Here is a 15650-nt window from a genome sequence, read left to right as displayed (position 1 = left end):
CACTAAGAGGGTGTGTTTTATGATTTATTTATGCTGTGTGCATTAATGTGTGTTTGTAAGTCTCCACAATGCTTGTGTGCTACTGGATCTGTGAATCCAGAGCTCTCTCTCTCTCTCTCTCCCTCCCTCTCTATCATCTCTCTGTCACACTTATGCTTTATTACACTCACTTCTTTTTTCTTTCCATCATTCAATGGATTGTGAGTCCATACATTTAGACTTACATGCCCCGGCCTTCCAGCACATATACTGGCAGTACTAAAACAGAATTGGAAATAATAATAAATAAATACATTTACCTGGAGTCACAGTATTTTTTTGCTTTATGTTTTTTTCTGTTTCTCTTTTTGTATTATCTATTTTTTTATCTAATTAAACCAAAAAATAAAACTTGGATATAGGACTCTGGAACAATTATTAGGCGCAGTCTGCTGCAAGAGTTACGGTTGTGTCCATCATTCGCATTCTGGCCCAAACAGATGGGAGTGAAGGGTGTGACGCTACAGGACCAGGGAGAGCGCGCGAGCGTCGCTGCCTCCTCCCCGCGCCGGTCGGCGAAAGCAGGAAGAAAGGACCGAATATCTCTCGACAGAATGGTGCTGAACTGATTTAAACGAATCTGTTGGATCACGTAAATTGGTAGGATGGTGGCAGTGAGAGTTGTTCTATCGCACAGCAAAGGCGTCTCGTCTTTTTGCTTTTAAAAAAGCACGATGATTTTATAGTGGATTATAGTGGACCACGGCAGGAGTGCACTATCCAGAGGATGAATCGCAAATGAATTTGGATGTTTTGGTGCGGAATTCTGCCTAAATATTTTCGGATTTGGTTGAAATACACATCTGTCTTTTCGAAGGCCCGTGTGCCTATGGAGCGCCGGTGATTTGCATGGTTCACTGACCGCATAAAACGACATAACGGACGAGACGAGAGAAATTGAATGCCCTAGCCGTGTTTCTCCAATAAATCTTAGGATTAGCCTTTGTTATTTTTGTCATTTGGTAGGTTATATATAGATGTTTATGCGTGCGTGTTGTTGAAATCGTCCTTGCGCCTGAGCAGATCAATAGTGCTACAATGGCAGGGCCAGAGGACCATTCCCAACACCAGCAGCGGGTGGAGGAGAAGACAGAACACATAGACGACGCCGAGATGGCTTTTCAGGGCATCAATATGCTTCTCAACAACGGATTCAAAGAAAGCGACGAGCTCTTCAGAAGATACAGGTGAGCCTGCTCGAAATGCCGTACCTACGCAACTAATAAGGACATTTGTTTCAATGTGATGCCCCAATGTTTGAAAAATCTATTAGTGTCATGGAGCTGAAGTGATCAATATGATTAACTTGATTTAATCGGCGCGTGGCACGTTACCGCGTCAGTCGACGGGTTTGAGAAGCTTGTTGCGTGTGCTCAGTCGCTTCACGTGAGACTGCGAGCACGTCTCCGCGCACTAATGAATGCAGAGCGTGCGAGTTATGCACGAAATCTATCCAGCGGGCGCCTGGCACATTAGCATAACAAAGCTCCCCGCCGAGCAAGGGTTTATATGAACATAAGACACTAAAGTCTTATGGACGCTTTATAGTTTGATGCATGGATTGGTTTATTCAGTGCAACTGTGAATTGTCAGGCATGTTCCAATAATACTAAAACCTAAAACTCAATTCTACCACAGCGCATTTGGGCAATCATATAAACTATAAGCTTATTCCCTTGTTAAGCTGCTTAAGGTCTATTTTTTTTTAGCTGGAAGCCTTTTATCAACTTCAATTCCAGAACTATGCTAGGAACGCTTAGAGTGTGAGATAGTGTACAGCATTCCTAAGCCAAGCATGTTGTGATGTTGTGTTTCCTCTCTGCAGGACTCAGAGTCCGTTGATGAGCTTTGGAGCGAGTTTTGTGTCGTTTCTGGTCAGTGCTTCTCACAGAGCCCTTTCACCATCTCTTACTCTCTGATCTTTGAAAATTATAACACACCCGAAACATAGCTCAGATCATTAGGGAGAGAAACCACAACCGCATCATTTCACGGGGAAAGTGGAGGTTACCCCTGCTTCAGCACACCTCAATCAGTGAACTACACCTTCCTTATCCCCCAAACACACACATCACCTTTATATATGGTTTTGCTTTTGAACACAGTAGCCTACACATCTAATCAGTTGGTGGTGACGCCTTTGGTCAACCAAAACTCTGCATAAGAACTGTTGCAGCTGATGATAATCTGGAAGAAACATTTGTTCTTCTGAGTGTTAATATGATATGGCCACACATGCTACTAGAGATGCCATCATGTGACTCTGCCAAGGGCATGTCTGTCGACTTATTACAGAAATAAATAGAAACAGTGAATAATAGAGAGAAAGGGAGAAAACATCAGAAAATGAGTTGGAAGTCAGCAAGAGAAATTTGTCAGCCAACAAATTGCAGAGAGTGATTGCTTTATACTCCAAAGAGCAGAGGCTGAGAACTTGGCCAGAGAAATGTCAGAGAGCGTGTCCCAGTCCTTCATAGGTCTTGGCTGTGGTAGTTGGATTGTTACAGCCAGCCTGGGTAGTTTTTTCTTCCCCAAAATAAAACTGAATTAAAGAGGATGGTCTGGAAACAGCATGTGATGGTGGAGCTGTAAGAGGCATTTTCAGAAGAATTCATTCAGTTCAGTTTTGTGTGTGTAACGTTTTTGTACAGAGGTTTACTGACAAAAGTTAAAGTTCTCTGAGAGGGCGTGAGGAAGAAACTTTGAGAGGAGGCACATTCACGAGGGAGACTCGGGCTTCTCTAGGTTAACACCGAGTAGTGAGGGTGTGATATACTGGGTGGTTTGGTTTTTATACACCGAGTAGTGAGGTTTTGATGCAGCAATTCTCTTTGCTGTAATATTTTTGCAGAAAGAAATGCAAAGCTTATATGAACCACACATGAAAGGTATACTGTGTGTTCCAGAGAACTTAAAATGCTCTTTTCTTTGAAACTGAAATATTAATAAATCCCTAAAGGCATTCTGGTGAGTAGTGATTATAATTGGTCTTTTAGTGGTCTTTATTTCCTCTCTCTCTATGTTACTTAGGAAAGGATTGTGTTTAGCAGGGACTGTGTTTTGTGAACACTGCTATACTAGCTGTTTTCAGTCAGATCAGTTTGTAACGAATAGAGGACGGGGTATGACGCAACCGCAAGTATAAGAAAGGTTTATTCAAAGAGACAGGTAACAGATACACAAAGAAAATTAAACACGACAAGGAGGTAAGCTAACTATGGAGAACAAGCGACAGACCTATAAATGTAGAAACATAACGCGCAGACACGACTAGAACAGGACAGAACTACTGCACTAAAACTCAAACCAACAGGTAGAAACATGGAACCCAATAGCTAGATACATGACTAAACGAAGACCATACTTAGAAGCAGGACACATATTAACAAGAACATGAGCAGACACCTTGAGACGGGATGGGAATGATAAGCGAACACTGAACATACACGCAGGCATACATATGAAGAGGAAGGAAACACGCAATGCAAACTAAACCTACAAGGAAAACTAACCGACGAGGAATTGAGAAAGAAAGAGCAACTAGAAAATCAACCAAAGAGAAACAAGAACCAAAACAGGGAAGACTAACCAGAACAAACCCGAGAACGAGGAGACGGTGCAGGCTACAGACAGAAGAGAGGATAAAGCACAGGGGAGACAGGGACCACAGCAAACACCATGACCGACACAGGAGTGAAACACCAGGGGGTTTATATACACAGAAACAAGACGGTGAAACGAGACTCAGGTGTATGTGACTAACGATGAGGGCGTGACAGACAGAGGGAGGAACGAATGGGAGCGGGGAGCTAGGCAGGACCAGGAAGGAGGGAGGGGCTGGACGTGACACAGTTAGACGCAGTTCTTCAGCTTTCTCAGATTTTTCAGAGATCAACCACTGTGTTACTACTAGTACATTTAAAGAATACATTTACATTACATGATATTTGTGTATAACATACTAAAACAATGCAATGTGTGCTACAATATAGTCATTACACATCCAAATATATTGCTGAAGGCCTGTTTCGAATGCACTCACTGATAGTATACAATGGTAAGTTTCTTTCTTTCTTAACCTTATTTTTGCTTTTTTTTAAATGTTGTTATCTAAGCCCAAAAATATGTGCAGTGGGTGTGTTTATGTGACATGAAAGATCTGATTTACTGATTCCAGACCAGAAGCAAACAGGCTGTATCTCGAGCAGAGGCATTCCTGTGTGTATTGCAGAATGCCATGATGACGTTTGAGGAGGAGAAGATGCAGATGGCTTGTGACGACCTGCGTGCTACGGAGAAGCTGTGTGAGAGTGACAATACTGGCGTCATCGAGACCATTCGCAATAAGATCAAGAAGACAGTAAGGCTGCACACTACAACAAAGACAAGAAGAGTAGCCATGTCGACTTCACTTTCACTGTGTGTGTGTGTGTGTGTGTGTGTGTGAGAGAGAGAGCGTGCAGAGCTTCTTATGCCATACTATCATACATAATGTATAGCCACCTACTCTTTTGGGTTGCTAGATCTATCATTTGTATATCCTCTCTCCTCCAGATGGACACACAGAAGTCAGGGATGACGGTAGTGGATCAGCTCCAAAGGCAGATCATTGTGGCTGACTGCCAGGTCTACCTCGCTGTACTCTCTTTTGTCAAGCAGGAACTCTCAGGTATGATTCATATTCCAATGATTTATCATCTATAAATGAGCACTTGAGAATGATGACCATGTAACATGGACACTTGAATGAAAGAATCCATGAATGAATTAATGACACCTAATAAAATGTCAGTAACACTTTCAATGTGGTGTTTGGATGGTTGTTGCATTTAATCTTAAAGTGCCCATTTAATCTCGGTGTCCTTATTTGAGCAGTAAGCTAAGTCTATAGAAAAAAAAACACAGTATGTGGACTTGTGTAATCAGAAGTCAGAACTTAATTGAGAAATGCTTTTCTATGTTTTATTCTACTCTTCAATGCATCACAGCATATATCAAAGGAGGCTGGATCCTCCGCAAGGCTTGGAAGATGTACAACAAATGCTACAGTGATATTAGCCAGCTTCAGGAAGCCTGTTGCAGGCAGTCCTCCAGCGAGCAGGGGGCACTGGACCCAGATCAGGCCAACCACAACACACTCGTGGCTGAGAGCAGCGGAGGAGTGTCGGAAGAGACCCTGGGGCGTCTGAAGGGTTCTGTGAGCTTTGGCTACGGCCTTTTTCACCTCTGTATCTCCATGGTGCCGCCACACTTGCTGAAGATCGTCAACCTGCTGGGTTTCCCTGGAGACCGTCACCAAGGCCTGGCATCTCTGGCCTACGCCAGCGAGAGCAAAGACATGAAGGCGCCTCTAGCCACGTAAGGCATTCCTTTGATCGCTAGGGTTACTGTGTCTTGAACCATAAAGAGCACGACCTATTTGTGATCCAGTATGAAAAAAGCAGGATAAGACATGAAGATAAGGAATTAAAGAATTAGACTGCATTGCTGAAGAATTGTGTGCTAGTAGTGAGGGTAAAAACAGAGAAGGCTGGTGGAAAAAGCTCAGAATTACTAGTTATTTACCAAATGATAAGGGACATATAACACACAATGCAAATGTAAACATGCTTATGCTGTGTGTTTGAGAGAGAGAGGGAGAAACAAGGCTAAGAAGCATTGCAGAAACATTCAGTTCCTGATGAACATACTACACTGAGGACAACACATAGCAATTCTGTGTGTTACATGTGTGTTTCACACACACTGTGTTGTGCAAGTGTGTTTGTTCTGCCATTACTACTGTTAGCATGGTTATGTAAGGTGTTGAAACTGATGGTGCACAGATTCAGAGGGAGACAGGGCCTCTCTGATAGGGTGAGTGACCTACACAGTCTGGACAGTTTGGACTGTTGTGAAGATCAGGGAATTTGAGAGCAATAGTCCATATAACACTAAACCTATTTTTTTATGTACACTATCTAAAATATGTGTATATTCAATGTGTCATTCGCCGTCGTGGTTTCAATCAATCAATCAATCAAATTTTATTTATATAGCGCTTTTTACAACAGTTGTTGTCACAAAGCAGCTTTACAAGTGCCGAGTCCTAGCCCCCAGTGAGCAAGCCAAGGGCGACAGTGGCAAGGAAAAACTCCCTAGTTTCAAGTGTCTTACTTGCCAACGGCTTGACAGCTTGTGACTAGATGATCTAATAGTAGCAGTGAATTTAACCATGCATAATCCAGTGTCTTGTGGCAGTGGGACAAATCCCATTGGCACAGGGTCTCAAAATAAAGGCCTTGTTTTACCTAATATAATTTAAAGAGGTTAGAATAACCCCATAATGTTAATTTCTTTTTGTAAAAACTGTTATACATTGACACATGAGTGCTTGTGATACACTGTGTGAGACACTTGGCCCAAATAGGTGATAAAATATACATGAATGTGCCAATAATTTCAATCATCTCAGTCCAATGATCTTGGGCACCGTATGAGGAAAGCCAGACCTTTGAGTTACACAGTGTACGTCTTACAGAGCCCAAGACTGTGTTGACTAGAGCAAACACTGGTGCGTCTTAGCAAATGTGTGGCTGTGCCTTTTCTGCGCACACTCTTTCAGCATCATGTTACCTTTTTCACTGAGCCTCTGATTACCCCCCCCTCAGGCTCGCCCTTTTGTGGTACCACACGGTAGTGCAGCCCTTCTTTGCTCTGGATGGCTCGGATTGCAGGGCTGGGCTGCTGGAAGCTAAGGCCATCCTGCAGAAGAAGGCGATGATCTACCCCAACTCCTCCCTCTTCATCTTCTTCAGGGGACGAGTGCAGAGGTTAGAGGTGGGTGTGCTTGTAGTCCAGGCACACATCACTTGACCACTGCATGTGTTTCATTCTACGCTTGACGTTTTCACCGTCATTGCACAGTTTCATCAAATAAAATATAACCTTAAAAGAACATACACTGCAGGCCTCGAGTAATCGGCCAGCAGGGCAAAACTACAATCATAAATAGAGTGATTAATAATTGACTCTGGATGACAATGAAAAGCAGTTAGTCCAACACAGCTTCAAATGAAAGCACGCCTCCTTCACTTTCCGCTGTGAGTTGACATGTGTTTGGAGTGTGACTGATGAGGTTTCCTGGTTTAAGAGCAGGCTTCTCTCCCGCAGTGCCAGATCAACAGTGCACTGGCATCCTTCCACGATGCTCTCGAGTTTGCCTCAGACCAAAGAGAGATCCAACATGTGTGTCTGTATGAGATAGGTAAGACCATTGATGACATATCCATTAGGTATTGCTGTGCTATAATGATATAATAATGACATTACAATAGTTTATTATGTATTTATATAGCATTAATTAGGGGTGCACGATATGGACTAGAATTACGATGTGCGATAACATTGTTGGATATCCCGATATCGATGTGAACCACGATAAATTAAGATTAAAATACAGAGATGTAGTGTCTCTCTGAACAGCAGCACGTTAATTCGTTTTTTTCTTACTGTGTAATGAATCCAGAATAATTCCAAATATTTTGCAGGTTTATTCAACAATAGATTCAATCTAGGTTTATGCTTTCACGAGTGACCGTAGCGCGACTCCGCACACCTCGCGTAAAAACCTCCGCGAACGACGGAAGCGTTTAATCTTGCCGTGTCACATTCTTTGCAGTGTTGTCCGAAACGATATGTAGGCCTAGTAGTATAAAAAAAACACCCCTCAAATACAGGGGAATGAACTTTTACCTGACCAATTTTATTGTTGCTTTGTGTATCAGGTTTGAAAAGTGCTGGAATTTAGGCTAAAGTACTTGAAAATGCTTGAAATTGTAACTACTTCGTTTCACAACAAATATCTGTCTGACTGAACAGTTCTCCTGTAATTACATTAACAAATACGAGCCTCTTGTAATTCCAGGATGAAACATGAAAGAACGTGAAGACGTTAAGATTGGGCGTTTTGAAAATAAACAACCATTAAATAATGTGATAAAAAAAGCGAATTATTTCGAATCATTTAGAGTATATGTATAAATATTTAACTCAATTAAGTTTAACGAGCTGGAAATTATTGAAATGGACCTTGAAAGTGACGTACAACTGCTTTAATTCCACCTTGTATAGGTGTATGAACCCGGCAAACATGACTGTTCTCGTTGCGCTGAGACGCGGCGCGCGCGAACTTACAAAATTCGAGAGGTGCACGACCTCGTGAACCGACAGCGCGCGAGACCATCGCGCACGGGCGAAGCCACCGTGATTATGTTATTTTCGCCTTGCGGACCCTCGCGCTGCGTCAAGTGTAAACCAGGCTTAAATCAAATCGCGTGTCTGACGAGCGTGTTCACCTCACTCTGCCTCTTGCCTACTTACGTCACGTGATCATAGTCTGCAGCGCGAATAGCTCCCTCTATTGCTGGACGAGGATAATGCAATTTGAGTTTGCTGTTATTCAAGGAGTTATCGTGGCTCTTTCGATGTGTTTATCGTGAAACTTCACATCGCGATAACGATAAAAATACGATTCATCGTGCAGCCCTAGCATTAATTAATGATTAATAGACACATTGGCTAACATTTAATAATGCGTAATATACGTGCTTAATGCTTTACACGGTCCTTAATCCTTGAAAATACCTGACTGTAAGGTGTTACTGTGGACTCTTTGAATACTACAAATCCCATAATGCATTTTTACCACATGTAATACAAACTTTGCAGGCTGGTGCAGTATGATTGAGATGAACTTCGAGGATGCATATAAGGCATTTGAAAGGCTAAAGAATGAATCCAGATGGTCCCAGTGTTACTATGCATACCTAACTGGGGGTAAGTTTAATGATCTGCAATGCCTGAATATACATTATTTATATATTACCAGGTTTTTTCTTTGTTGACTGTCATATGTGTTTATTTTATTTTTACCTACAAAAAGTGTGCCAGGGTGCATCTGGTGACTTAGAGGGGGCAAAAGCTATTTTCAGAGATGCACAAAGGCTCTTTAAACGCAAGAACAATCAGATTGAGCAGTTTGCATTCAGAAGGGTGAGACTGGTGCTATTAGAAAATAATATTGGCAAAAAAAATCTTATAAAATACATTGGAAGAGGTCTTTTTTGCTTTAGTGGTCTTCATTTCTGATTTTAATAGGCGGAGCGTTTGAGGAAGCTGTCTCCTACGCAAGAGCTTTGCATTCTGGGAGTTGTAGAGGTCCTGTACCTGTGGAAGGCTCTTCCGAACTGCTCCTCCTCCAAACTCCAGCTCATGAGCCAAGGTACTGTGCATCCTGCACTATGGGGTTTAAACACTTGGCAGTGAGATTGGGCTCACTGAGGGAAACCCTGCTGAAGAGATCTATTGTAATCTTTTGTGATTTTGGAGTCTTCATTTTGATGGATCTTGCTGACATCTCAGCTGAAGATGGCACTGACCTCTCATCCATTCTCTTTTTCCAGTGCTGCAGGGTCTGGATGACCCATGTTGCCAGGGCTTAAAACACCTGCTTCTTGGTGCTATTAAGAAATGTCTTGGAAACATTAAAGATGCCATCAAGGTTTGTTAATAAGTGATCTATATTGGTGACCATCATTCCTCCTGGATGCCCACCTCCCTGTTTCAATCCAAACCTTTCAGACCATCGAATGTCAGGGCTGGCTTGGATGCCATGCCTTCTACCTCCACAAGAGCAGAGGTGTCAATTCCAGGTTCAGAAAGTAAAAGTCCTCACCAGGATTTTGCTCAGGCTTCATGGATTGTGTTCCACTAATTTTACCTGGATTGCACTAATTAGAAAATCTAGCAAGCTTGAGCAAAATTCTGGTGAGGACTTTTACTTTCTGAACCTGGTATTGACACCTCTGCACAAGAGGCACCCGAGTCAGTCCTAGACTGAAACGACCCAATCAGCAATGATCCGTTTCACCTGTTGCCATGGCTTCTTAAGGAAGCTTGTGGAGACGGATCATTGCTGATTCAATTTGGTCATGCCGGTACGACTTCAGCCCTTCTCTGCTTTCTCTGCCGTTGTGCTGTGTTGTAAGGTGTCTCGCCACCCATCTCTCTCTTTACGTTTCTCTTGCAAATCCCATCACTTATTTGAGTTACTATCTCCTGCGCCGCTACCTGGCCTATCTCAAGTTTTCCTCCATCTGTTTCTCTTCCTATCTGTTATTCATTTATTTTGGGAAGGTTTTGTTTTGTTGCGGCGTTTTTGCCTATAGCCAGATACTTCCCCTGGCGTTCTTGCTTTCGTTTTTACGCGACGTGTTTTTTCCGTGTCTTTTGAGTTGCCTTTGTTATTTTTCTCCCGTCGCTACTGGTGAGCTTTGCTATTTATGCATTGAGTTTTCCACATCGTTTTGTGTTCTATTTTCTCCCGAGTGTCTACGGTTGAGTTTCAGTTTACTCGTTGAGTTTTCCGCGTTGTTTTTGTTTCTATTTTCTCCCGAGTGTTCATGGTTTAGTTTTATTTCGTGCGTTGAGTTTTCCGCATCATTTTGTGTTGATTTTTTGTGTGTGTGTGCTTTACTCTCGCACTCACTTACATCATGGCTTATTGTGCCAGTTCGAGCCGGCACTTGGGTCCGCCTCTCAGTTTATTCAAGTGGTGGTTACGTCACCATACCCTCCGCGTTACATCGAACTGTTTGGGTGATATTTAGTTTGCCTGGTTAATGGTTATGTACTTATTCTGTCTGGCATTGCAGTCCTACCAATTGGCCGCTAAGGATGAACTCGGTCGTCAGAGCAACTCGTACGTGCAGCCGTACTCCTACTACGAGCTAGGGTGTGTCTTACTGGCTAAACCTGAGGTAAGGTCAGAAACCATCATCACAAGTAATAAACAAGAATTCACTTTTTTTTTTTTACAAGACATTGGAACTGTCAGAGAGACTATGATGAAGACTCCAAGAGTCCAGTAGCAGGAGCCTATCAGGATGATGTCTTCAGTGCTAAACAGCAATGACTCATTTATGATCTATATGGTATAATATACAGAACATTAGGTTGTGGAAATGCAATTATCCTGTGAGTTCTAATGAAAACCTGCTAATAGAAAACGTTTATCCCAGAATGATTGTATGGGCCATCTAAATTTGCATTGGGGATGTTTTAGCTGGATCATCCTCTCCATAAGAGCAACTGCATTTGCGTGAAATGAATTTAAAAGATTGCTATGATAATTTCATCACTTTTTAAGCACATATTCAATGTGACTGCTTACTCTAGCAACAAATCTCATGCCATTAAGAACATGAAAAAGGGGATGCTATGATTAATGAGATAACTGAAAGCTGAAAATACATACATTCATATTTGATGGTAATGTGTGCAGAGCATCTGAAGTAAAATAACCACATACATTTTTACTTTGCTTGCAGACACTGAGCAAAGGGAGATCGTTGTTGCTTCAGGCAAAGGTATGAACATGATGCCACGGAGCCAATGCATTATTATACAACACACGTATGCACACGCACATATGCATGCACTGGTCCCACACACAATGCCCTGATCCTAACCATGAATGATTGTCAATTAAATCAATTAAATGATACACACTTCAGATTGGTGCACACACTGGAATAAATATATTGGTTACTCCTAGTACCAGCCCATTTTGGGTGGTGTTCTGCATTTTCTAGATGTTTACTACATAGTGAAAGTGCAAAGTGCTTAACTGCTGAATATAACTGTGCTTGCAGGAGAACTATGCGGGATATGACTTTGAGAACAGACTGCATGTGCGAATCCACTCAGCTCTGGCCTCCCTAAAGGAAGTTGTCCCTCAGTGACCCTCCCTAACCCCAGGAAGTGCACTGTACCTTGACGACTCCTGTCCAGCACTTTTTAAAATGCAAGCCATTGGAAACAATAGTGAATTTGTTTTTAACAAAAAGGAAAAAAAACTTTGTTCCTAACATTAAGAGGATGGGTCTATCTCTAGTATTAAGAGAACGTGCTAATCACAAGACACAAGTAGAGTTTCCTTTCTGCATCTTCTATGTTGAAATTGGCTTACAAAAATAGCTGTTAAGTCAGTATTTCTGGTCCTTATGTGGTAATCTATGTCTAATCAAGTAGATACATTGCTTTCCATTTTTGAATCAAAATTTTACAACCAACATACATTACACTTCAGATTTACACACAGACTGGTGGAAGGGATCAGAACATGTTCAAATTATTTCAAATTTGGGTGGGTTTTGACTTTTATTTAAAGATGTACATTTTTGATCAACAATCCCTTAAATGTGAGAAACAGATTAGCACTATATGTTTCCACATACTCATTTTCTGATTATAGTCAGAACATGGCAATATTCTGACCAAGGTATGTCACGTCCTGTTACGAATCATATACCAAATAAGCATGTTCCAATGAAAGAATTAGAATTTTCCAGTTGCATAATGGTATGTAAACACTATGGTTGTAATAACCCCCAGCAATCTGTTTATTTGGCCTTGTAATAATTCCATTTTCCACTTCTGAATAGCATAATCGATCATCATTTAGGGATTAATCACAATTTGGTTTTAAGCATGTCTTGAGATGTGTTGTTTACATGCTTGGACCCTGTCCAGGAGGGAGGAAGTTGTAGCCAACTCAACATATCAGCAGATGTGACAACCCTCGTATGAAAATCAGTTTCTTGTCAATAGCGCCAGTTATCAAATCACGTGAGTAAGCTGAGTATTGCATGCATCATCTGTGTTGCATGTATGACATTTTCCACAATTTCATGAAATCTGTTGTCTACAAATATGCTGGAAGGCATTTTCAGTGGAATTTTCATCACCACCTTGGGGTTGGTGTAGGACAAGTACAGTATAATGTGGCCCCACGGTGTTTATGCAAAAATTTGATGTTAATGTCTTATTCAGGTTGCAGGTTACCTGTGCAAGGAAACAATAATTAGATTGCTCATTTTGTCAAGACATACAGGAAGAAACGTATTGAAAATAGATACCTTATTCAGAAGATTGGACTTCTTTAAAAAGTTATTTGCATGGGATGAAATTTGATTCTTATATTATATTATAACCCTTATGGGTTAATCTGACATTTTTACTTGGTTGACATCCATCGACTGGTGCTGGTACTGGCTGGCTGTTTCAGATTGTTCATAGCACGTATTTTAAAGGTGTTCATAAATATATTTATGGTTTATGGATGTGCATCATCAATTCTTTCTGCAAACCTTTGCTCCATGCCAGATTTAATACACTTAATTCATGTAATCAATGCTGGTCTCCATGGAAATGGCAGTGAGCAATGTCTTGCTATGCTATGTTTAGGCTATGCCACTCTTTCATTTATCTTCCAATCATCCTTTACACACACACGAACACACACAAACACACCTTATCACTGTACCATCATGCAACATCATTTGCTTTTTGTCCATGCTAATGACAAGTGCATTTTAAACCACAACTGAGGGTTTCGTTTGACCAACTGTGTGTACTTTGAGGTATGGAAGACTAAGATATTATGATGTCACCGTTTCATTCCGTTTGCCATGTCTCAAACTTACACTGACTTGGCCAAAAATACATTTAGAGTACTCAGATAAGAAAAATAAGCAGCTCATGCTTTTGTTTAACTGATTATTAGTGTGATTATTTACAGTGAAGTGCCCAACAGTTATATTGTCATATATGTCATAAGATGAATGGAACAATCATATTCACATAACTGTTACTAATATTCTGTACCCTAAGGTTGCAGCCACCTGTTTTTGGCTGAGATAATACTGTGGCTTTTCTGCAAACTGTCTCTATGCCACACTGAATTAAAATGTGCTCTGGATACACATGTACATCATGACCATCAAATTAGTAATCAGTGTATCTTCTTGATCTACCCCCAAAATCTGAGACCCTGTACTACATGTAAGCTCCGCAACAAGCCAGCCACACTTGTAGTTGTGCCAAAGGTCTACATTCAACATTTGTCTCTGCTATCTTGAACCTGTGCAATAACCAACTCTCTTCTGAATTCTTAACATTTTCTGAAAGCTCTTGTAAATGCTTATTTTTGGGAAAATTTTTTCAAAAATACATCAAAAATACAGTTTTTGAACACATGACAAAAACCCAGCAATATTACTTCGGGACTATAGATGCAGTAGAAGACTCTCAGATTTTGGGCCTTGGTCTGCGCAGCTAGCATTGGTGAGTAGTTCTCGGTCTCAGGGGGTAAAGGACAACACCAGATACAAAAGACTTCATCAGAATCACAGGAACTGGCTTTCCTGTCTGTAGTGTTTTCTTCCTTGAACTGGTCAGGATGGACAGTAAAAAAATTAAAATTAATTCATATTATGGACGTCTTGCTGTCAGTTTGTTCTATCATCCCTGTACTGTAATTGGTTCTGCTACAGGACTGAATGAGGTCAGTGTGTTTATCAAGTTGCAGCAAAAGTCAATAAAAGTCTTGGAAAACCATTGTAATAATAATAAGAGTGTAGCTTGTGTGTGTGTTTATTCTGCGTGCATGTATGTTTTGCTTATTTGAATTTTTAAATGGATATCCAGTCCACAAAGGCTTGTATGCCACCCGATTCCAGTAAAAAATAAAATAAAATAAAAAACTCATTATCAATAACCCATATACTGCAAAAATATGAACACCCTACTTGACAACAACAAAAATGCGGTGGGAATGGTCTGTTTTTCACATTCTTAATATTTCTTTTTACTTATTAAAATGTCCTGTTCTCTTGTCTTTATAACAGGTCAATTTTGGATATGTACATGATATATATGAATAATATATGAATAATAAATTCATCAACAGCAACACAGTTTATTGAAACCCTCCCTGACTTAACTGCTTTAGCCCACTCGCCATCCGATCCAGGAGAGTTAGATAGTCTAACCGACTACTTAGAGAATACCTGCAGATCAGCTCTAGATATAGTAGCTCCACTAAAATATAAAAAAGCTAGATCCAAAAAGCTCGCCCCATGGTACACCGACCAAACTAGAAACTTAAAACAAATAGCACGTAAATTAGAGCGGAAATGGCGATCCACTAAATTGGAAGTATTCCACTGTGCCTGGAAGGATAGCATTATTGACTACAAACGGGCACTCACTAAAGCACGCTCAGCATACTTAGCCTCACTGATAGAGAAAAATAAAAACAATCCTAGATTTCTTTTTAATACTATTTCTAAACTTACAAAAAATCAAGCAGGCACAGAACCTCAGATTCCAGTAAACCTCACTAGTAATGTATTTATAGATTTCTTTGATAATAAAATAGAGAATATTAGACAAAATATAAAACCCTTTATTAGCAATACAACTGGTATGTCATCTGGTTTGGTTGATATTGATTTAAATTACATACCGGGAGAAAAACTTGATGCTTTTCATCCACTCCCAAAATCAGAATTAGAGAAAATAATTTCTTCCTTAAATTGTACTACCTGCACATTAGACTCAGTTCCCTCAAAGTTATTAAAAGAGGTATTACCAGCTGTAACTGAACCTCTTCTAACTATAGTTAACTCATCCATTACAATAGGTCACATGCCCAAATCATGTAAATTAGCAATTATCAAACCTCTGATCAAGAAACCAAATCTTGATCCGACTGTGCTATCTAATTA

The 15650-nt window shown here is 40.7% G+C and overlaps 1 protein-coding gene across 2 annotated transcripts; it reads left to right on the top strand.

Moving 5' to 3' along the window:
- The first annotated feature begins 471 nt into the window (after positions 1 to 471).
- ttc39c (tetratricopeptide repeat domain 39C) lies at positions 472 to 14502 on the top strand. Of its 2 annotated transcripts, none has more exons than XM_077024790.1 (15): positions 472 to 596; positions 1063 to 1226; positions 1865 to 1913; positions 4271 to 4399; positions 4594 to 4708; positions 5028 to 5397; positions 6690 to 6858; positions 7192 to 7285; positions 8749 to 8856; positions 8963 to 9072; positions 9178 to 9301; positions 9483 to 9580; positions 10734 to 10838; positions 11409 to 11447; positions 11733 to 14502. In XM_077024790.1, the coding sequence occupies exons 1-15, from the start codon at positions 480 to 482 to the stop codon at positions 11820 to 11822; spliced, it is 1881 nt and encodes a 626-aa protein (XP_076880905.1). In that variant the 5' UTR covers positions 472 to 479; the 3' UTR covers positions 11823 to 14502. The 2 variants fall into 2 exon arrangements, with proteins under 2 accessions (XP_076880905.1, XP_076880906.1); XM_077024791.1 differs by having other exon boundaries at positions 509 to 639.
- The last annotated feature ends 1148 nt before the right edge of the window (positions 14503 to 15650 follow it).

This window comes from Brachyhypopomus gauderio, chromosome 12 (genome assembly GCF_052324685.1).
Source record: "Brachyhypopomus gauderio isolate BG-103 chromosome 12, BGAUD_0.2, whole genome shotgun sequence".
Classification (NCBI taxonomy): domain Eukaryota; kingdom Metazoa; phylum Chordata; class Actinopteri; order Gymnotiformes; family Hypopomidae; genus Brachyhypopomus; species Brachyhypopomus gauderio.
The sequence above is the reverse complement of the archived record's forward strand: the minus strand, read 5'-3'. Positions and strand labels throughout refer to the sequence as shown.

Bases quoted from the DNA above. Each gene is read 5' to 3' on its own strand.
- ttc39c (XM_077024790.1), top strand. From the start codon at position 480: ATGGGAGTGAAGGGTGTGACGCTACAGGACCAGGGAGAGCGCGCGAGC. The intron at 6,859-7,191 runs GTGGGTGTGCTT...TCTCTCCCGCAG, and splicing joins GACGAGTGCAGAGGTTAGAG to TGCCAGATCAACAGTGCACT. The intron at 10,839-11,408 runs GTAAGGTCAGAA...CTTTGCTTGCAG, and splicing joins TCTTACTGGCTAAACCTGAG to ACACTGAGCAAAGGGAGATC.